General features: G+C 34.7%; 1 protein-coding gene across 6 annotated transcripts in view; it reads left to right on the forward strand.

The window, feature by feature from the left end:
- The window catches only part of LOC148274774 (uncharacterized), a 133,451-nt gene that overhangs the window by 36,799 nt on the left and 73,505 nt on the right, over nt 1-23,147 (forward strand). For all 6 annotated transcript variants that reach the window (XM_088236615.1, XM_088236617.1, XM_088236616.1 and 3 more), the window contains exon 2: nt 7,694-8,410. In XM_088236615.1, coding sequence (XP_088092741.1) covers nt 7,769-8,410 — 642 coding nt within the window. In that variant the 5' untranslated portion in view covers nt 7,694-7,768. The remainder of the gene's footprint in view (nt 1-7,693; nt 8,411-23,147) is intronic.

Consider the following 23,147-nt stretch of genomic DNA (forward strand, 5'->3'; position numbering starts at 1 on the left):
TTGATGTATTTCCGTAATGAATAACTAATTGAATACTTTACCTTTAATATAATAACTCTTATCTAGTAAGGTCCCTATATCACCGGAAAACCCCGTAATTAAGAATATAAACAAATAAGTAAAGAGCCATAAAATATAAAAATAATTCACCATCGAACCTAAATGATTGTCAATTAGGACGTTTGAATATTAAAAAATCTTGTTCTCGTTCTTGCAATAATTTTTCCGCAGTTTTGAGATCCTTGTGAGAGATAGAATTATATTTGTTGCCTTTTTGCTTCAAGGCCCAGTCCAGCAACATTAAATATTGCAGTGAAGAGCCACCCTTTTAATCAATATTTTATGCAGACCTTCCCAGGAATCGAAGCCGGGAACTCAAGCATGATAGGCGAACGCGTCAGCCACTAAACTACAAGGTGGACGTATCTTTGCTCGATTCCTCATTCAGGATTTTTACCCTGTAGTAGCCATAGAGTCAAAAGCACTCGTCCAGGGTACATATTCTGATGGGAAGTTAAAATTTATTTCAACAGAGAGGGAAAAAGCTTTTGAGAAGGGAATATGGAAGTCTAGGCATTTACAGGGCTTATGACCTGTCATCGGCTGGTTTAAGTGGCCACTTTACACACTGTGTAACATTCACCATTCTGCCCATGTTTGAACATCCACATTTCCTCAACTCTTCCATCTGTTGACTTTTGTGAAGTAAAAGAGCTGAAACCTTTATCACGTCATAAGCGATGACAGGTCATAAGCCCTGTAAATGCCTAGACTTCCATATTCCCTTCTCAAAAGCTTTTTCCCTCTCTGTTGAAATAAATTTAAATACGAACAACTCCCTAGGGAGGAAATCCAGCCAGTCTGCAAGCATTTGGACATAATCAAACATTGTTATTTATTTTCAATTTTATCTAGATTATATTTAGATTAGATTTATTTATTTATAACAAAATACATAGTTTTTAACAATACATATGACATTACAACAACAACAACATTCCCTTTACGCGCCTAATGGTGCATAGGGCACTGCATTGGTACACCAATCGCTGCGTATCTTGATCATTTTTGTTACATGAAGGTAAGATGGTCAGTCTTACGCTTCAGGTACCTGTCCAGGGACTATGGCATATTCTAGTGTGAAAACACCCTTTCAAATAAATATTTCATATCGCATGGTAGGCAAACGCGCTGACCGTTACACCACGAGGCCGACATTACATTACACATTTCATTTGTGCAAAATATTCTCAATCAGCAAAAGTGCTGCTATGAGGGGATATAATATATTATGATAATAGTTTTAATAAAAAGTCCATGAAATTATAAATAAATTTATATTTGTATAATTTTTTTATTATTTTTGGCTAAATGCCACTGTAAATCAATTATTTATTTTTTTCTTTCTAATTTATATTTTTTACAATTTTTATTTTCAATTTTTATTACTTTCGATATTTTTTAAATTTATATTTATGTTTTTTTTTTATTAATGGTATATTTTTTAAATAATAATTATGCTTCAATTTTTATTGTAATCAGTTTGTTTTCTAATTTGCATTAATGTTTCATTTTTTAATTAATAATGGTATATTTTCTAATTTACTGCCGAATAATCTACTGCCGAAACAATAAAATTGACATTTTTCATGATTCTCTCTCAGCTTTTGCGAATAATCTCTTAGGAATAAATCTTATTCAATAAGTACACTCGTACAACTTACTTTTTATTGCATTGTATCCTGTATAAACAAAAATATTAAAAAATATGTATTACAACTTGACGTATAAATCTATTTTGTGTAATTCTATAATTGAAGATATATATGCATGTTAAATTATTTCGACGAATGCTTTAAATTGTATGTTTTCTAGTATGTATCTTTGTTGAATTACCTAATAAAATAAAATAAAAAAATTATATTTATGATTCATTTTTTATTATTACCTGTAAGTTTTCTAATTTATATCTATTTTTAATTTTTTGATGTTAATATTATTATTTGAATTTTTTTAAGCATCATTTAATGAAATGAAAAAAAAAACATGTAAAAATAAGGTCCTTCCTTAATAAGGAATTTCTTAGCCAGTCGGGACTTGAAACAAAGAACCTCTGTAAATTTTAAAACTGTGAAATAAATTAATAAAAAAACGATAAAATAACATCACACATCACTCGTCACACGGGCTGTAAGAACTATTTTATTTAGGTGTTTTTTCAGTACGTACATGTTTTGTATATTTTTTAGATCATTAGAAAGTGAAGTGTACAAATTTATTGCTGTATACACAAAACTGTTTCTTTTTCTGTTGGTCCTAGGTTGTTCGCAATTTAAATTATTTGACGGTCTTGTAATTATTTTATGTATATTGTGGCTAAAATTTAATTCAATATTTGTCTTAATTTTATTATTTTTCATCTTAAATATCATCTTTACCTTTTCTGTGTAAATTAATTCATCTAAATTCAGCATTTTGCTATTACATATGAAATTAGAGCAGAATGCAAGGCCGAGTTAAGCATTATCGACAAAATTAAGAAAGGTCTTTTGCGATGGTTCGGTCATGTGGAGCGAATGAATGATGAAAGAACGGCTAAAAAGATTTATGATGCGAATGTGTCTGGTTGTAGAAGTCGAGGAAGGCCGAGAAAGACATGGCATGATCAAGTACAACAAATTCTTGAAAGTGGTCATGTGGAAAGTCGGAGTAATCGACGTGCGTGCATGAGAAGATGTATGAATGTGAAGGAAGCAAAGGAAGTGTGCCAGGACAGAGTGGTGTGGCGTTCTATCCTCTCTGCCTACCCCTCCGGGGAAATGGCGTGATGGTTAGTTAGTTAGTTACATATAAATCTACAACGTAAAATTAAGTTTTCTATATGAAAAATAGAGTATGTTTACATTTAAATTTATTTTAACAGAGAGGGAAAACGTTTTTGAGAAGGGAATATGGAAGTCTAGGCATTTACAGGGCTTATGAACTCTCAAAAACGTTTTTCCTCTCTGTTGAAATAAAATTAAATATGAACAACTCTCTAGGGAGAAAATCCAGCCAGTCTGCAAGCATTTGGACATACTCTAACATTTTTTAGTATGTTTACATTTTTTTTTCTAAACATGTTCAATTACCGAATACCGCCGAAGATACTTTGAGTTTTCACACAAATATACACACTTTCGTACATAAATATCAAAATTAGGTTATACCTATAAAGAAAGCCGTTCATAATCGCGGCCCAGGATTCTGATTCAATTTCACACTCTTTTCTTAATCTGCCTGAACACAGTGTTTAAATGCAATATTGAAAAAAAAAAAAAATATTCTAATGTATCTTTACGAGTGTTTTAAGCTTTCTATTATTTTTCGTATCTGCATACCCCGCAGGGGACCGCAGCACTGTGTCGAGAGCTTAGGATATTTCTGTCCACCGCCTCTGGTATCGCTGTCCCGCTTCAAGCGGCACTGGGACGACTGTGCTCCATCTTCTATATTGTTTTATTTCAAGCAGAGGCCGTTAAAACTATGTGGCTGATGACGCGTGTATAGGGTGCGTAGAAACGCGAATATCCCACTGAAATGTCCGTAAAATTCTAACTAAATTAGATTCTAGCAAAGGCGCTGGAAGCGATGACATTCCTCCATTATTCGCAATCAAATGTGCAAATCAACTTGCCAAACCTCTAACAATTATATTCAATCGCTCATTAAAAGATGGAGTCTTTCCGAGTCACTGGAAAAGAGCACTTATCATTCCCATTCATAAAAGTGGCCTCAAAAATAAAGTTGAGAATTATCGACCGGTCTCAATCTTACCAGTGTTTGGCAAAATATTTGAAATGTTAGTTTATAATCACCTTTTATCTGAAGTTGCTTTACACATCCCAAATGAACAGCACGGTTTTATGCGGAAACGATCAGTAGTTTCTAATTTAACGCTCTTCACAACCGATATTGCTGAGTATATGGCCAAGGGATTACAATCTGATGTTATTTACACTGATTATTCAAAGGCGTTTGATCGTGTTGATCATTCAATCCTCTTAAAAAAGTTAATAGCAATCGGAATTAATAGAGATCTCTTATGTTGGCTTGGTTCTTACATCAGTCAAAGGAGTCAGGCAGTCGTCGTTGGCGGGCACTCTTCTGACTTTTCCTTGCTTCCATCTGGTGTCCCTCAAGGTAGCCATTTAGGACCCCTTTTATTCAATGTATATGTTCATGATATAGGCGATTGTTTTAATAACTCTAAATACATTATGTATGCAGACGACATGAAGGTATACTTAAATATTGAAAATACTAATGACTGTCATAAAATGCAGGAGGACCTCACTAGACTGTCGGTTTATTGTTTAAATAATAAACTATCGCTTAACCCTGAAAAATGCCTAAAAATAACATTCAAAAGAAAGACCCGTGCCATCGATTTTAATTACAAATTAAATAATACAAATATTAAATCTGTCGAAACAGTCCGTGATTTAGGTATCCTCTTAGATGAAAAATTAACTTTTAATCGTCACATCGATGGTATTACTGAAAAATCTTTTAGAACACTAGGATTTATACTACGCACAGGCAAACCGTTTCAAAATACCGATACTCTTAAAAAATTATATTTTTCTTATGTTCGTAGTTTACTAGAATTTTCTTCACCTGTCTGGTCTCCTTATTATAAAATTCATTCCTGCAAAATTGAAAGAATTCAAAAAATGTTTATAAAAAACTTAAACCGTAGATTACATCTCAATTTTCCAGATTATCGCCAAGCGTGCGTTTTTCATAATATCCAAACTCTCGCTGATAGACGAACCACAGCTGATATAGTGTTACTCACCAACATAATATCTGATAAAATAGATTCCCCCGAATTGGTTAACCGCATTCATCTTAAGGTACCACAGAGACAAACGCGTTATACACAACTTTTCCACATACCTAAATGCAGAACAAATTCGTCAAAAAACGCTACGATTAACCGTATTATGGATACGTATAACAGGAAATTTAACGAAATAGATATATTTACCAAAAATATTAAATTTATCAAAACTGCCATAGGTAATAAATTGTCTTTGTCCGCATCCTCCTCTCCGTTGCTCTCTATCCCTGAACATATATAAGTTTTATAGTGAGAAGATCTTTTAATATAATTATGTATCCCCGTACTGCGGGCCAACTGTTTGTGACACCTGATTTTTATAATCCGAATCATTTCTATTAAACTTATATGTTATTCTTATTTATATATTATGTAGGTGCATATAATATGCATTTGTGTGTTCGTTTTGAATCAACGTTCGCGTATTGTCAATCCTTATTTTATTGTTGTCATTATTTCGTATTTACTGCATTTTGTGATTACCTACTGTATTGTATAGGACTCGTCCCACATTATTCATTCGATGTGTATCAGTTAAATTTAAAAAATAAAATGCTTTTTTTTTCTTCAGAATACGGTTTTGAAATTTAACATACTTAAAAAAAATTAAAAAAAACAATTTATATCATTTCGTCATTTGAATTTTAACAAAAAGGTTTCTAACTTTTTACTAAGCTCTTTATTGTACCATTTTTAATACAATTTACAAGTTTTAAGCAAATATATTATTTTCATACTTACGCACCCATACAAACGCACCCTCTCCCTCTTTCATTCCCACACGCACATGTATCCTCTCCCTCATTCATTCACGCATACACACATTCACATACACATGAATACAAACGTCACACAAATACAATTACTAAACTTCTTTTCTTATATATTATGTGTCATTATATTTACAGTGGATTTTTTTAATTGGCTTTAGTATTTTTAAGATTTTTCTAATTATTTTGTTTATGTAATAGCTGTAAAAATCCCAAATAAAATGAAATAAAAATAAAATAAAATAAATAAATAAAATAATTTAAAAAAAATTCTTTAAGGTCCATTGGGCGCTGTGGCCATAGACAACAACACATCCTCGTCTCTCGCTCTCTGGTCCCCACAAAATCATTTGGTATCGAGAATAACACCTAACTTTCGAATTTCAGAAATATTGGCGTGGTGCGAGTGACACAGATTTAAATAGTGTATTTTTTGCACAAAAAATCATAATTAAAATAATACTCAGACATCTACTGAAGAAATATTCCACAAATCACAACTTGTGACACCAAAACAATTATACGCTAAAACAATACTCACTTACAGATTCAAAAACTACTCTGACTCAAATGAAAGACATAACCCCTACAATACATCACATACAAATAATATAATCACTAGATCCTCAACACAAAGACAACTTAAACAGATACAAACTAATACCACTTTCGGACAAAGGGATTTTGAGTATTATTCAATTAAAATCTATAACCTACTTCCACTATCTATTAAAACAATCAGTAACGAGAAAATGTTTAAAAAGGCTATAAAAAATGGATAGTGGAGCTAGGTAGAAGTAAAATGGATTGTCTCACTCGCCCAAACCAATATTGAATCAACTGCTCCACAAGTGTATAGCTTATGTTAGGTTTTTTGTTATTTTATTGTACGTTTTATAATATAAATAATATAGGTGTACATAAATTAAATATAAAATTAAATACGTAGTGTTTAAAACATTATCTTCTTAAACACCCTCAGTGATAAAGGTTTCAGCTTTTTAACTTCACAAACATCAACAGATGAAAGAATTGAAGGAATATAGATGTTCAAATATTGTGCGTTTTGTAATATAAATAATAAAGATGTACATATATACCTAGTTTTTAAAACAGTCTAAAATATTTTGTTAATTATCTCTGTTTATTAAGTTAGTCTTCTTTGTTTATTCTCAAATGTAAAAACATTAAAAAAAAGTAAAGTGTTAAGTGTCCTCGGCACGGGTAACCCCAGTGAGGTCACATTATTTTTATTATTAATTATAGTTTGTAAAAGAAAAATATGAATAAATAAATAAATAAATAATGATTAATAAACATTTTTATTCATAAATGTTCTTAAATATTTGTAAATAACGACTTAACGACTTTTCTATGTCTACCGGTTTTGAGACGTACCCGTCTCTGTCAGGACACCAATTAAACCAGCATGCTAATCCCACTATACACCTTCACCACAGTTGCACAAAAATAAAACAAAAACCAACACAACATGCATTTTCTTACATGCACTGATTAGGTTATCAAAATATTTTATGTTGTGGGAGAAATAGTTTAAAAAAGAGGTAAGGGATAAAGGGAGGGTCGTGAGTTTAACAGGTTTAGGGTGACCATTACATATTACACATGAAAGCATATTACATATTATAGAGAAAAGTCGGAAAGTGGTTTTATAAAAATATTTTATAACATTTAGTAAAATGTTCAAGCTGAAAGTTAATGCTTTAAATATCATTCATAATTTTTATTATTTTTTTATTTAGTTAATTAAGAAAAACATTAGCAATACAGAAAAAATATGTGCAACGTTACAAGAAAAACATAAAACAAGGCCAATTTAGTTTTCCACATAAATACAAATTATAAAAATCCAGTTTAGTTATATATTTATATTGTGATATCAGACACTTGAGAACTTTTTTAAATCGAGTTTTTATGACTTTGATATTGAATAAAACGTTTTATGAACATGATTTTTTGGCCCCGTGTACTTATCGAACGCTTCCCGAAATACGCCTGACAATCGCTTTCATTCCAGGCCCCCCGCGCCCCCCGCGCCCCCCGAGCGAGGGAGACGGCCGCCGCGCCCCGCGGCTCCGCCCCCGCCGCCGGCATGCCGCGGCCGAGCGCCCAGAGCCCCGACGGCGGCGAGCGCGCGCCTCTCGGTCAGCCATGGAGAGTGATGGCCGACTTAGCGGAGGCCGTGGACGACCTGATCTGCAGCTTTGACTACTCGTACGCCGACGCCGCCATGGACACGCTCGTGATGTTCGCCTTCTTCTGGCTGGTGCTCTCGCTGGCCCTGGCGTGGCTCGCCCAGCGCCTCTACCGCGCGTACCGCGCCCGCGGCGCCAAGCCGGTCCCCGAGGACGCCGCCGCGAGGAAGCCCGAGGCCGACGACAAGAAGCTGGCGAAGCCGGCTGACGAGGCCGCCGCGCCGCTCAAAGACGCCGGGGTCTTGAAATCCAAAGTTCTTCCGCCCGCGAAGCCCGCCGTCAAAAGTTCCGGTGTAGTGTCCGCGACGCCGCCCCTGAAGAAGCGGCTCTCGCGCATGTCTCCAGGGCCCGACATCCAGCGGAAGGGGATCCCGGGGCAGCATCACGCGCCTCCGATCTGTGCTGGACCGGACCTGGCCGCCACGCGGTGGACCAACGCGCTTCTGGCGTGGTTGTACAGTGATCTGGTGGTCGTCAATGATCTTCTGCAGCTGTGGATACTCTCCATGAACGAGAACTCGAAGAAATCCGTCGAAGATGTGAGTCCTCCTTGCAATTTATTTTCCTTAGTCTGCGTGGAATAGAGGCCTCGACCGTTTTTTTTATTTTGTATTATTAAATCAAACAAATTATTTTTTTGTGCTCCCAGGGCCTCGATCATAATGGCAAGTTAAAATTTATCTTCAACTTACATCAGTGGCTAATTTATGAATAAATTTTAAAGATTCTAGTTTAAAGAGTTCAGTTATATTTAATTGCTTCATTTGTTTAAAGAGTTCTATAGTTGCCATTATATAGGGGAGGTCATATACTAACTTTAAACTTTTATTTTGCTGTCTTTGTAGTCTGTTTATGTCATTTTGATTTCCTGTTTCCCATAATAGTTGCATATAACCTCAGAGTAATAATGCGCCAAGCTATAGAGCAACCCAAACGTAGGAAAACCATTCTATGACTATTGGGTATTAAGTTAGCTACAGTTCGCAGCAAAACAATGGGCCATTCTCAGGTCGAGAATGAGGAATACCAGCCCAACGGAATTTTTTCCGTTTTTTGAACAAAGTTTTTGATTCAAATTGAATTTTTGTAGCAAAAAAGTGCGTCTTATGTTTCGAAAAGTAGTGTATGTATTAAATTTTTGTTCATGAATATACCTGGATTTAAATTCGTGTTTTATTTTGTTAAATGTAACACAAAGTTACAGCACCGTCTACAGCAGAGCGAAGTGTTATTTTTAAGGGCAGTCTTTTAAAAGTTAAGGGCCGAAAGTATTTTTTTTCGGATAATATTTAAAACTCATTTATTTGTTGTGATGCGTGCTATCAAACATCTCGTTACCATGTAGATGCCCGAACCTCTCATGATTCTAGGCGCGCTGTTTATACTGCTTAAGCGATAATACCACACAAACAAACAAACAGGTGCGAAGGTTTTCACGGTCACTGTTATCAATATTATGTATCTTTTTTGGGTGATACCGTGTATGTTGGATTTGATCCGACGTTTCGGCTACCATTGCAGGAGCCATCTTCAGGGAAAACTGTGTGTTTTATAGAGAAATGTATGTGTTTATGTACTAGTAATTTGTACCGTGTCACAGTCAGCAGTAGGCACATTTCTAGTTTTGTAGGAAAGAATAATTATGTTTATGTACTAGTAATTTGTACCGTGTCGCAGTCGGCAGTAGGCATATTTCTATTCGTTTTTGTCATATGTAGTGCTGGGAACCATGTTGAATTTAATTTAAGTCCGTCGTCTTTGTTTATATTATTTGGATGTCTGTGTATTTCAATTGCCTCTTTTATTATTCGTGCACTATAATTACTAGGTTTATGTAGAATTTTTGGTTCAAAGGCGAAAAAATGTCCTGTGTCTATAAAGTGTTCCGCTATTGCGGATTTGTCTGGGTGCCCAAGTTTACACGCTCTTTTGTGTTCGTACATAAACACATACATTTCTCTATAAAACACACAGTTTTCCCTGAAGATGGCTCCTGCAATGGTAGCCGAAACGTCGGATCAAATCCAACATACACGGTATCACCCAAAAAAGATACATAATATTAAACAAACAAACCATCACGCCGTTTTACTGTAAGGGTAGGCAGAGAGGATAGAACGCCACATCACTCTATCTTATATCTTCTTATGCACGCGCGCCAATTATTCCGACTTTCAACATGTCCATCTTCAAGTATTTGTTGGATTTGGTCATGCCATGTCTTCCTCGGTTTTCCTCTATTTCTGCATCCATCAACATTCGTACTGTTAATATTTTTAGCCACTCTACATGGATGTATGTTATCCAGATGCTAACTCTGAATTACTTGATAAGTTAGAACGATTGCAGAATATTTGTATTCGTTATATCTTTGATCTTCGAAAATTTGACCACATAACCGAGTATCGCACGCAGCTACACTAGCTCAGTATCAGGCATAGAAGAAACATTCACATTCTATCACTTCTCAACAATACTTTAAATAATCCCACTTCGCCCGTTTATCTGAGAGAGCTCATCCAACCTCGTTCACAACACGGACCATCTTTTCGTTCTAGTAACGAGAGAACCCTTTTAATACCATGTCATAGGTCTAATTTTCTTGCCTTTTTCACAGTAGTGTCCCTCGATTGTGGAATAGTCTACCCACTAATGTGAGAGACGCCCCTTCTTTATTTACATTTAAGTCAAGATTGAAATGTCACTATCTAAATATACTGTTAATATTTTTTTTATTTTTTTTTATTTTGTTAATCTTTGTTTTTAATTTTTGTATAAAATTGTAAGATTCAATATGTCCATGTATTTATAATTTTCTTAAACTAAACGGTTTGGGTAGGTGGGAAGAAATTGCCTTAAGGCAATATACCCGCCCTTATATGTATATAAAGTGTCAAATAAATTAAATAAATGTTCAAACGAACGCTGAGCTCTTTCTTGATTTTGTCGATAGTGCTTATCTCAGCCTTACATAATGTACGGATCTTAATATTTGTGCGTCTATCGTACATAATTTTACCACCCATTTGCCCGAAAGATCGCATTTCAACAGCATTCAGCCTACTTTCATCCCCGTTTTTCAAGTTCATAATTCGCTCCCATACATCAAGGTCGGAAACAGAACTCTATTGTGGACTGCTTATTTTGCCTCTTGCGACAAACATTTAAACTTATTAGGGGGTTCTTGATAGACGCGGTGCAACCTCCCCAGCCACTATACTATAGGTAGCCACTAACTGGAAAATAACAAAATACCCAGCTCTGAGAGTGCCAATGTCCAGGGTGTTCCTGTGTGAGCAGAATACATGACACAGCTTTCTTAATTTCGGAATCAGCAATTAGGTAGGTAAACGCATCAAACTTCTCTTTCAAAATTAGAACTAGATCACACCACTTTGTCTCATGATTCTGATGCTACAGTACAATCACGTAGACTGGACCGATGTGCACGCGTAAACCACGAACCCACTGCGTGATATCGCATGATTGGCCCATTTCACACCACGGCAAAAATCTACACGGCATGATAAACTACAATACGGTGGATCGATATTTATTGTTTTACAATTATTTATTTATTTAATGCCTGGCAAACGCAATAACCAGTACACCATGAGACCGACTAATCTCCAGTCAATTTCCTTTTGCGAGACTTTTACCTGAGAGTACTCGCTAAATTTAAAAAATGATTTTGATCAAATTATCATTAAAATCTCTTTTGTTATGTTTTATTATATTATTTCAATCGGGTTGTGGTCCCGTGGCTAGTGTTACGGACTCACGGATCAGAGGTCTGAGGTTCGAACCCCACTCTTCTCCAACTTGATTAACATTTTCTAATAGCAAGTTATTTACAAATCGTTGAAAATGGATGGACACCAAAACTTAAATATTTGGTTAAAATATCAGAACTTTACATTTTTTTTCAAAGTAATATATTAACCGAGGCGTTTAACTATGCAAATTTAAAAATATATATATATCACCAAATTTAAATAGGTACAAACGAATCTAATAAATGTCAATCCACTTTAATTTTACCGTGCCGTTTAGATCAATATGATATGTGTGAAATAGGCTATTCTCCGTCGGATACACGCGGCTGGGCCCCTATTACAATGGAGCGTAGTTATGCAGAAAACAGCCAGCCATAGAAAAGTTAAAGTGAGATAATAGCACCTTTGTGAGAAGAATAATCAAATCTACACAATAGTTGGAATGTTTTTGACTTTGACAAATGATTAACAATAAATACATTAGTTTTTTTGGTATTAAAAACAAGAATTTTAGTATGCATTGAAAAATGTTACTAAATGTTAAAGTACCGTAAGGTTTTTCTAGTCCTGTGGGTGTTTTCTTCAAATTGATAAATTCCGTTTTGTGATCGGCACTATTTTTAGAAGGTGATTTTTACAGTTTTTTTTTGCATGAAAGCGGTCTGGCTGTTTTTAGCAGAACATATAATGGATCTTACTGCACCCGATAACACCAATATCTCGTTTTTCCCAAAATTGTGGACTGGCTGCTTTCTGCTCAACTACGTTCAATGGGAAGTTTACATTTATTTTCAAGTTTATCTACAAAGTAAAATTAAGTTTTCTGTATGAAAAGCAGAATATGCATACATTTTTTCTTCAAAACATGTTAAATTATAAGTTACCGATGAAGATACTTTAAATGTTCATGCAAATATACTCATTTTTGTACACAAATATCGGTTTTCTTTTTAGATATTCGGAAATAACTGATCGGGGCCCTAGTTTGTTTATTTGGAAGTTCTTGAAATAATGAACAGACTTTAAGTTTTTTTTTTCGGTTTTTGCATAACACCACCCCGATTACCCCGTGGGATAATGTTGAAATTTGTGATGTCACTGTATGAACCAGGTATTGAGCAATGTTTACTAAAATCTTGTCACCATGCCAACTGTGGTATGAGATCACAGCGTCTATTCAAACGTTACTAGGTATTCTTTCGTATGAGATTTCAACGTATTATTTTTTCATTTAATGCTTTTGGACTCAATAATTAAAAAGTATAACATGATACGCAAAAGCAAGTTCATCTCGCAATATTACTTATTTTTGTTTGTGGTCTTAGTCAATGCCGAATAGCTATCGACCGAAACAAGATTTTCAGCCGAAACTGTAACCTTTTATTTATTTATTTATACATAAATACATACCATAGAATTAAGAAAAGACTACTAAAGTAGACTCTTTTAAACTACTCTCCAAAATTAATCTTAATGTCCCCTTTCACGTGACAAGAAATAAGTATTTATTTCATCTTTTTTTTCTTTTTTTATATTTTATTTATAAATCATATAACACAAAGTATTTTACAAGTATAATACGTTGAATTACATTCCTAGGATTTTCAACAACTCAATTCGGGACATAAATAATATTAACATTTAGAAAATAACACATATTGAGAACAACAAAGAAACAAAGCAAGTTTAGCACCTTTATAACTAAATATAACACAATAATATATACGCCTAAAACCTTTTCTTACACTCGGCCAGTCTGTAGCACTAACTATGCACAACACTCTTTCCTCTATCGTTCTTGCTCAAACTATAATGCTTTTTTTCATCTATTGATGTATTTAACACGCCCCTTAGTTTATTTAAAAATAAATTAAAACTCATTCTTGCTTGCTGCGATACGATCCCACTTGCTATTTAATGATGCTCACACTAACACACTCTAAACACTTACTCCCACACAAATACACACAAACACACCTCTACACTTACTCCCACGCAAATACACACAAACACACCCTTTTGTTGTACCACAATTGAATATGTATTGTTTTTATTTAGAAACTTCGCTGGTCTGTCTTTAAACCGTATTTTTTTTACGTTTTGTTTCTGTAAAATAACTAAATAAATACATAATAAATAATAGTCCAGAAGGAGCGTAGAATCATATTTGAATACATCGGACTGTGTCCAAAAATCCCCCTACTTTGCCCCACCTTCGCCGCGCGCATGTGTGAAGTCGTCGCGTAATATTGCCAGATCGCGAAAAATATAATCATAACACTAATTTAAGATTATTATATTTTTAAAAAAAAGACAATTTGTTAATTTCTTTAAAATTTTTTTGTACACGCGGAAACATTGATTGACACAACAGAGGAGATATGTAAAGACTCATTTAATTTAATTGTTTAGTGTCCTCGGCACGGGCAACCCTAGTGAGGTCACATTATTTTTATTATTAAGTATAGTTTGTAGGCTTAAAATATGAATAAATAAATAAATGTAATTTCATAATAATTAGATTACTATCCTTAATAACTATTCTGATTCCTTACTTCCAACGTCTGTCAACCAAATCGTAATTCTCTTTTGCAATACTGTTTGTTTATCAGATTTCCAAACACACGGTTTTTTTAATAAGTTTAAAGATTTTAATCGGGTTGTGGTCCTGTGGCTAGTGTCTCGGACCCACGGACCAAAGGTCCGTGGTTCGAATCCTACTCTCCCCAACTCGATTCCATTTTCTAATAGTGAGTTATTTACAAATAATGATGAAAGTAGGTTGAATGCTGTCGAAATGCGATCCCTCAGGCGAATGTGTGGTAAAACTATTAATGATAGGTGCACAAATGTCGAGATCCGTGAAGTGTATAAGGCTGAGACATGCATTATTGACAGAATTAAGAAAGGGGTGCTGCGTTGGTTTGGACATGTAGAGCGAATGGACAGCGAAAGAACGGCTAAAAGGATCTACGATGCAAATGTTTATGGATGCAGAAAACGAGAAAGACCGAGAAAGACATGGCACGATCAAGTCCATCAAATACTTGAAGATGGACATGTCAAAAGTAGGAATAATCGGCGTGCGTGCATAAGAAGATGTATGAATGTAGAGGAAGCGAGGTCTGTATGCCAAGATAGAGTGTTATGGCGTTCTATCCTCTCTGCCTACCCCTACGGGGAAACGGCGTGATGGTTTGTTGTTGTTGTTGTTGTTGAGTTATTTACAACTCGTTGAAAATGGCCCTCGAAATTAAATATTTAGGTAAATCATAAGACCGCAAATATTTCTTTTAAAAAAAAAAAAAAAAAAAAGTCGACAATGTATCAACTATATTTTTACCGGTTATTTCAATCAGCGATATTTTGAGTTTGTCCAAACGTTTGTAGACGAGGACTGGATTCCAGCTAAATAATTGTGAAGAGTAACGTAGTAGTAATAATTCAGGCGGTACTTAAAGTTGATCAGAGAAGGTGCATTTTTTTCATTAGTAATTTGTATTTCAACTTAAAGCGACTATGAGTAATAACGTCTTAAAAAATTCAAAATGTGCAGTTAGGATCGTTAAACTGTAATGATCTTAAGTTAAGAGGCCAGTTGAACTCTAAAAACGACACCTAATTCCCCTTGAGAAATTAGTGCGTATATTTTTTTTTTATTAAATTGAAAACATATTATACATAATTATATACAATATTCCCAAGGAGTTTTAAAAAAAACTCAGTAAGGGACAAACAGATAGCAAATTTATTTAAAGACGTTTTTATATTTTAAACTATAATATTATTTACAAAAGCAGAAAAACTAAAATTATGATATACTACAAATTAAAAAGGGTATGAAAAATACTTGAAAATAACAAAATAAACATAATACTAGGCATGGAAATAAATTCAAAATGATGTATACATTATGCAATCTGGGAAAGAATATTTAAAAAATATAAAAAGTTTAAAAATTACATGTATGTATATATACAAACTGAACTAGTACAAAATAATTTCTTTTTTTTAATTAACAAAATATGCGCACACCCAATACAGATTAATTTTTTTTTATCAAAAACGTATTAAAATTACGTATACAAGCTAAGGTCGCTGTTATCAATATTTATTTATTAACGGACATTGTCCATTTATACAATTTATAGGTAGAGACCGGAAAACAGCGGTGTTATTATTTGAGAAAAGCGGTGTAATTTTTAAAAACTGCCCCTTGTTATTTTTTAGAACCAATTTGAGTACACGGGTTGATAATTAAAGTCAAAGGCGTTGTTTTTTTAGGCAGAAGTAAAATGGATTGTCTCATTCGCCCAGGCCAATATTGAATCAACTGCTCCACAATTGTATAGCTTATGTTAGGTTTTGTTATTCTCAATGTGCTTTTGTCAATGTAAATAATGTAGATGTACCTAGTTTTTAAAACTGTTTTTTTTTTATTAGCTCTATTTTATTAGTTTTTTCTCAAATGTAAAAACATTTCAAAAAGGTATATTGCTTAGTGTCCTCGGCACGGGTAGTTTGGAAGAGAAAAATACGAATAAATAAACTAACTAACTAACCATCACGCCATTTCCCCGGAGGGGTAGGCAGAGAGGATAGAACGCTACACCACTCTGTCCTGGCACACTTCCTTTGCTTCCTTCACATTCATACATCTTCTCATGCACGCACGTCGATTATTCCGACTTTCCACACGACCACTTTCAAGAATTTGTTGTACTTGATCATGCCATGTCTTTCTCGGCCTTCCTCGACTTCTACAACCAGACACATTCGCATCATAAATCTTTTTAGCCGTTCTTTCATCATTCATTCGCTCCTCATGACCGAACCATCGCAAAAGACCTTTCTTAATTTTGTCGATAATGCTTAACTCAGCCTTGCATTCTGCTCTAATTTCGACATTAGGGCACCTATCATACATTGTTTTTCCGCACATTCGCCTGAGGGATCGCATTTCTACAGCATTCAGTCTACTTTCGTCCCATTTTTTCCAACTCCATGCTTCGCTTCCATACATTAGGGTTGGTACCAGAACTCCATTATGAACTGCTAATTTAGCCTCTTGCGATAGACACTTATTTGCTACTACAGACTTTAAGGCACCATTAACTCTGTTACCGGCACTAACCCTCCTTTCAATATCCTCGTCCATATTTCCATCTCTAGTAAACATACTACCCAGATATACAAATTCTTCGACCTGTTTCAAACTATCTCCATTTACTACAATCTTACATTCAGTCATAGTTACATTTCTTTCAAAGACCATGACGTCCGACTTTTGCACATTCATTAGCAAATCACTCTCCTTGCACACTTCGTAAACCTTTGTAACCAAGGATTGCAGTTCCTCTTCGCTGTCAGCTAGGAGGACTGCGTCATCGGCGTACAGAAGGCAACTGACAATTAGATTACTCATTTTCGCTCCCACATCCATACTTTTCAATTCTTTCATACATTTACATCCATATATACATCTTTCATACACGAATAAATAAATAAAATAAAATTATGGGAATTACTCATAAGAGTCCGAAATCGATCAAAAAATATATGACAATCCCATTTAAAATATTGATCTATAAAAATACCCAAGAATAGATTTTATGAACAACTTGACTTTTTACCATACACAAGTCGACTCCCTCCTTAAATTGACCGTTCAGTGAACTGTACTTTTTGCAATTTTCTTTACTAAAAAGGCAAAAAAGATTCGCTGTGCGATTGCCAGATGATGCCATTTTTTTATTTAACGTTGTAAAAGAGCCATTATAGTTTCGACTTCAATAGATAAATAGAGAATGGACTTAGCTAATGATATTAGGTATTCATAAGAAGATTGATCTATCCTTCTAAAGGCGAGATATTAGAAACAACACTCCAACAGAAGCAATATTCCTGATGATTGAACTGTTAATTAAAAAAGTCAGGGAAATATCTTAGCTATGCAGCGATTGAAATCTTAAATTGTTTTTTTATATGAAGTTTATTTGTGGAGCACTAACTTTGTGATTATTCAGTATAATAAAATAAATAAAACAACTTTGTTTTTAATCACTAATTTTTATTTTCCACCGACCGGTTTCAAAGCAAGCAAGCTTCTTCGTCAAGGTTTACGTAACTAATTAATTGTTTTTTTTTTTTTTATCGTGTTCACTAAATACTATACGTAGACTCAATAAATCAAGTAGTTTTTTCCTTACACGGGTGGTAATTTGATATCATTATTTTCGAAGTAAGCCAGGAGAGGACTAAAAGAAATATTGTTTATTTGGTTATTAATTATTGTTTTCTTATTATGAATCGCTTTTTTAATTTCTAAGATTTCTAAGTTGTCTAGTTTTAATATTCTATTTTCAACATGAAGTACTTTTAATCCAGTGTCTTTATTGAAGTTATGATTATTTTCTATCAGATGATTTGCGAATTCATTTTTTTAAAAAATATTTAAGCATCTTAAGTGTTCTTTTACTCTAATATTAAAGTTTATTTTAGTTTTTCCAATGTAGATTGAATCGCAATCATTACAATTTAATTGGTATATCCCAGATTTATTATATGTACGGACTTTATCTTTGTGATTTTTTAACAATGTTCTTATATTATTAGTTGTGTGGAAAGCCGGTTTACCAAATTACCACCCGTGTAAGGAAAAAATTACTTGATTTATTGGGTCTACGTATAGTATTTAGTGAACACGATAAAAATAAAAAAGGAATCAATTAATTAGTTACGTAAACCTTGACGAGGAAGCTTGTTTGCTTTGAAACCGGTCGGTGGAAAATAAAAATAAGTGGTTAAAAACAAAGTTGTTTTATTTATTAAACACACCAGTTTGACATAAACTACTTGACTAAAATTGAGACCTTAAAAATTGGGGACAAAATAACACTGGGAAACATACAAGACGACGACATAAATTTAGTCAAAAATGCTGACATACACAAATATAACACCAGACAACAACAACACTATCATATTGAAAAAGCAAAGACAAACACAGGACAGTCAAAAATATTACATAATGGACTTAAACACTATAACGACTTACCTTACCACTTTAAAACTTTTACTGGAGACAAATTTAAAATCAATCTGAAAAAGCACATGATGACTGAACTAACTAGACTAGACGAGACATAAAATGATTAGACAATATAAAATTTCTAATGTAACCCTAACGGGTTTTTTAAAATTGTAAATAAATAAAATAAAAAAAGATAGCGTTCATAATCGAGGCACAGAAGTTGTCTACGAATATTTGGACATACTTAAACGCGTCGATAAATATTTCAGATAGTTTATTACATAAATGAGCCGGTCGCATTTATAAAATCGAACAAAAACAAAATTTAAAAAATGACGAAGCGTTCACAAAACTTGAAATCAGTGGACCGTGGAAACGAAATGACATTCTGTTCCGCATCAGAACGCTTCCGGTTGAGTCATCTGCCTTTACCTTGAATAAAAACAGTAAAAAACGTCTATGGTACACAGTGCATAGCACGCTGTGTTTTCGTTTCGTGAAGATAGAAAAGTTCGTTGCAACAGAGAGAGAAAACATTTTGAGAAGAAAATATGGGAGTCTAGGCATTTACAAGGCTTATGGCCTGTCATTGGCTGGTTTCACTGTCCATTTTTCACACTGTGTAACATTCACCATGCTGCCTATGTTTTAACATCCACATTTTCTCAACTCTTCCATCTGTTGGCTTTTTGTGAAGTTAAAGCGCTGAAACCTTTATCATATAGGTGAGATTCATCCGGCTGAACCAATTCACATCATCGTTCCATGTCCGCCCCCTAGTTGGAGTATATGGTGTCCACGAAGATCCTCATGGCATCGCTGTCGGCTGACAGCTCCTGCGCATCCTCCCACGTCAGGGTCGCGTCTCGTAGTTCTGACATGAAGTGACGACGAACGGTCAGCAATGGACGTCCAGGACGTCGAGAACCTGATGCCTTGTAAAGTAGGCAAGCGTGGTTAAGGCTTTCCGGAGGCATCTGCAGCACACGGCCAAGCCAACCGTATCGCCTCCGCTTGATGACAGTTGTCACCGGAGTTTGCTGCGTCCGTTCTCTCGTTACTTCATTCCGCACAAAGTCAAACCACCGCACACCCGAGATTCTTCTGAGACACCTATTCTCAAAACTCGATATTTTGTTGTTTCGGGCCCTAGTGAGGTGCCACGATTCTCATCCATAGAGAAGAATAGGTGTTAAGCAGGCGTTATATTGGCGGCATTTGGTTTTAACTTAGTTAATATACGATCTACAGACAGCTTTCATGCTGCTGGATGTTGCGCCTGCTATTCCTAGCCACACTCCCAGTTCTTTTTGAAAGCTGCCATTTTCCGCAACATATACACCCAGGTATTTTAAAACTCTCGACCCTTTCGGTGATTTGGTTTGACAGATTCAGGAGATTTTGGGCGTCGAGGCATGAAGTGTTACACAGTACATGGGCTTTTGCAATATAGATTTTAAACCAATGCATGCGGAGTACCTATTTAGGCTATCTACAGCGGCCTGAAGACCCGTGACTGAATCGTCATTTATAACCGCATCATCGGCATACTCTAGGTTGCAGAGTTTTTGGAAGGAGGAGACGGGTATTCCTCGATCAAGTGGAATTGACTTCCTTAGGATGAAGTCCATGGGGATTATAAAAAGGAACGGTGCAAAGCCGCAACCTTGACGAACTCCGGTGGTGACCTCAAACCAATCTGTGACAACATCGTTGCTTCTGATTCGGCATTCGCTACTTAAGTGGAGGGCTTTGATAAGTTCGACTAGTTTTATAGGTGAAAGCAGTTTCAGCAATGTTAAATGTTTGCAGCAATGGTAAATTCTCGACACTTTCGATGATCTGGTTTGACAGAATCACGGAGTGTGAATTCACACATTACAGTATTTCCAAGCGTTTATTTAACTTTTGACACATGGGCGCCTATAAAGTTCCGTAATTATTGACAGGCAACCATAGATCGAAAAATGCAATACTTCATGTTTTTTTCATTACGATAGTGAAGCGACATGTTCTTTTGCTCCGATATTTATCGATATCGATGTTTATTGAGCCTACTTATGCAATGAGGATTATACAAGTTGTTTTTTTTTCATGAAAAAATATAAAATGTGAATTAAATTAAAACCAGAAATTAAAAATAAAAAAAATCTATCGAAAGCCACAGTATTTTTATTCACTTAATAATGAATACGACTAATTTACATGAAATATAAATGTCTAACTGATTCAATATTGTGAAAATATCAAATATTTATTAAAAACTACTTATCGATTTCTGAATACGCAATTGTGATGCACGCTTAGCGGTCAAAGCTCTACGCAACTCTGGAAAGAGGAGCCAACGCTATCTAGTATTATTTGTCAAAGTACAACAAGATACAAAAAAAACTCACCCGTTTCAGATGCCCGATTGACTCTGACCAATAATATTGATCTGTAATGCTGATAGTCGATCCACTACACTATCACATTAAATTTCTGTGTGAATTTCCAAAGAAAACGGCAGTGAAAAATATTGATACTTTCTTGTAGGCTTACAAAAGATGACTTTAAATTAATTTTATTGTGAAAAATCGTCGGATTCTTCCTCATATGAACTGGAATCATCACTTGAATCCTCAGTAACATTAATTGTAAATTCTCCCGTATTAACAATGTCAAACGCAATATCACGATCCCAATCAGAAAATATCTTCTTCTTTGTGCTTTCGACGACATTCGCCCAGTTTTCAGGCGTCACATTAGCACACGCATTTTTAAGAAGATCTATCATTTTCTTAGCGGTAAAAGGAGGAGTTGTGTTGTTTCTAGCGGCGTGTCCTTTGACTTGTGCTCAGATAAGCTCAAAAGCATTTTATTAACAGTGTAACAGTGGTATGGGGGAATTCTGAGAACGATATGGCCATGTTCTGCTGCCATTTTATCGATCACGTACCGTTTTGGCTGTTTTTTTGTTTTCAGTATATCCAGTAACTCTATTTTTCGTAAGGACTCGTCCACATCCTTCCCATTGTCATGGAGCCAGTTTATGATAACAGATTTTCTATTGGCCTGCGTTGGCATTTTATTAATTTGACGAGAGTGATAGGGTGCATTATCAATAAATATTATCGATGGCTCTTCGAGTGATGTCAGCATTTCTCTGAACCACTTTTCATACACGTCAGTTTTACTACAGCGCTTTCGTAATATAAACTCTGCTTTAAACGTCTGGGTATGTTTATAAGCTACAAAATGTTGAGATTAAAACTTTTTCATAAATAAAGTCGATTTTTATGAGAAATCGATTCGGTAACGCATTAGGACATCCCTAATCGATACATAATCGAGCTGTCAAAAGTTAAATAAATGGTAGTCATAAGTCATAAGGATTTGTCAAGAAAGGTAACATTATACTCCACATGCCGAACACTTTCCAAGTGTATCGAAAGGTCTGTTGATGAACGACGACAGTTCGCCTTCTCCTGGCGAGTTTTCTGTGGTTTCATCGTCATTAAAACTCTAATCGTCTTTACACTTTTTGTTCCTGACAACATCTCAGACTTTTGCGCAAATGAAGCGGGTTCCGTGTATTTAAAAAAAAGAATTCTCCGTATATTTCAACAATAAATAAAAAAATATATCTCTCAATCTGAGTACCTACTTTATGACCCTAAAATAACCTCACCTTATTTTTTTATGTGGTCCATTGTGTGTTGAATCCATATTAATCAATATTCTATATATTATAATATCTTACGATCGATAATACATTTTATTAGCTACTGTTCATATTGACGGCCGGAAACAGCGAAAATATATCAGTAGCTTAAAGCTGAAATGCCGGAAGTCACATTTGGTAAATTGTTCAGGAGAGCGGTTTATTTATTTTGTTTTATTTATAAATCACATTGTAATTTTTGTTAATAAACCATTATTATAATTATTATTATTTGCAAAATAGTAAGGAGTATCTAATACAAAAATGTGAAAATTAAACAATGTTTGAGTATGTCCAAATGCTTGCAGACTGGCTGGATTTTCGCCCTAGGGAGCTGTTCATATTTAAATTTATTTCAACAGAGAGGGAAAACGTTTTTGAGAAGGGAATATGTAAGTCTAGGCATTTACTGGGCTTATGGCCTGTCATTGGCTGGTTTAAGTGGCTTCACAAAAGTCAAAAACAGATGGAAGAGTTGAGGAAATGTGGATGTTCAAACATGGGCAGAATGGTGAATGCTACACAGTGTGTAAAGTGGCCACTTAAACCAGCCAATGACGGATCATAAGCCCTGTAAATGGCTAGACTGGCATATTCCCTTGTCAAAAACGTTTTCCCTCTCTGTTGAAATCAATTTAAATGTTTAAATTAAATTACTATGGCGACTGCTTTTCTTGACATTTAGCTAGCCAATTGCCGGTTAAATGCAATAAAAACATGATAAATAATAAATAAAAATTGCAGTTTTGGAATATTTTCCATAT

Source organism: Micrasema longulum, unplaced genomic scaffold, assembly GCF_059751315.1.
Source record: "Micrasema longulum isolate JH-2025_06_02 unplaced genomic scaffold, ASM5975131v1 h1tg001583l, whole genome shotgun sequence".
In the NCBI taxonomy this organism is placed as follows: Eukaryota; Metazoa; Arthropoda; class Insecta; order Trichoptera; family Brachycentridae; genus Micrasema; species Micrasema longulum.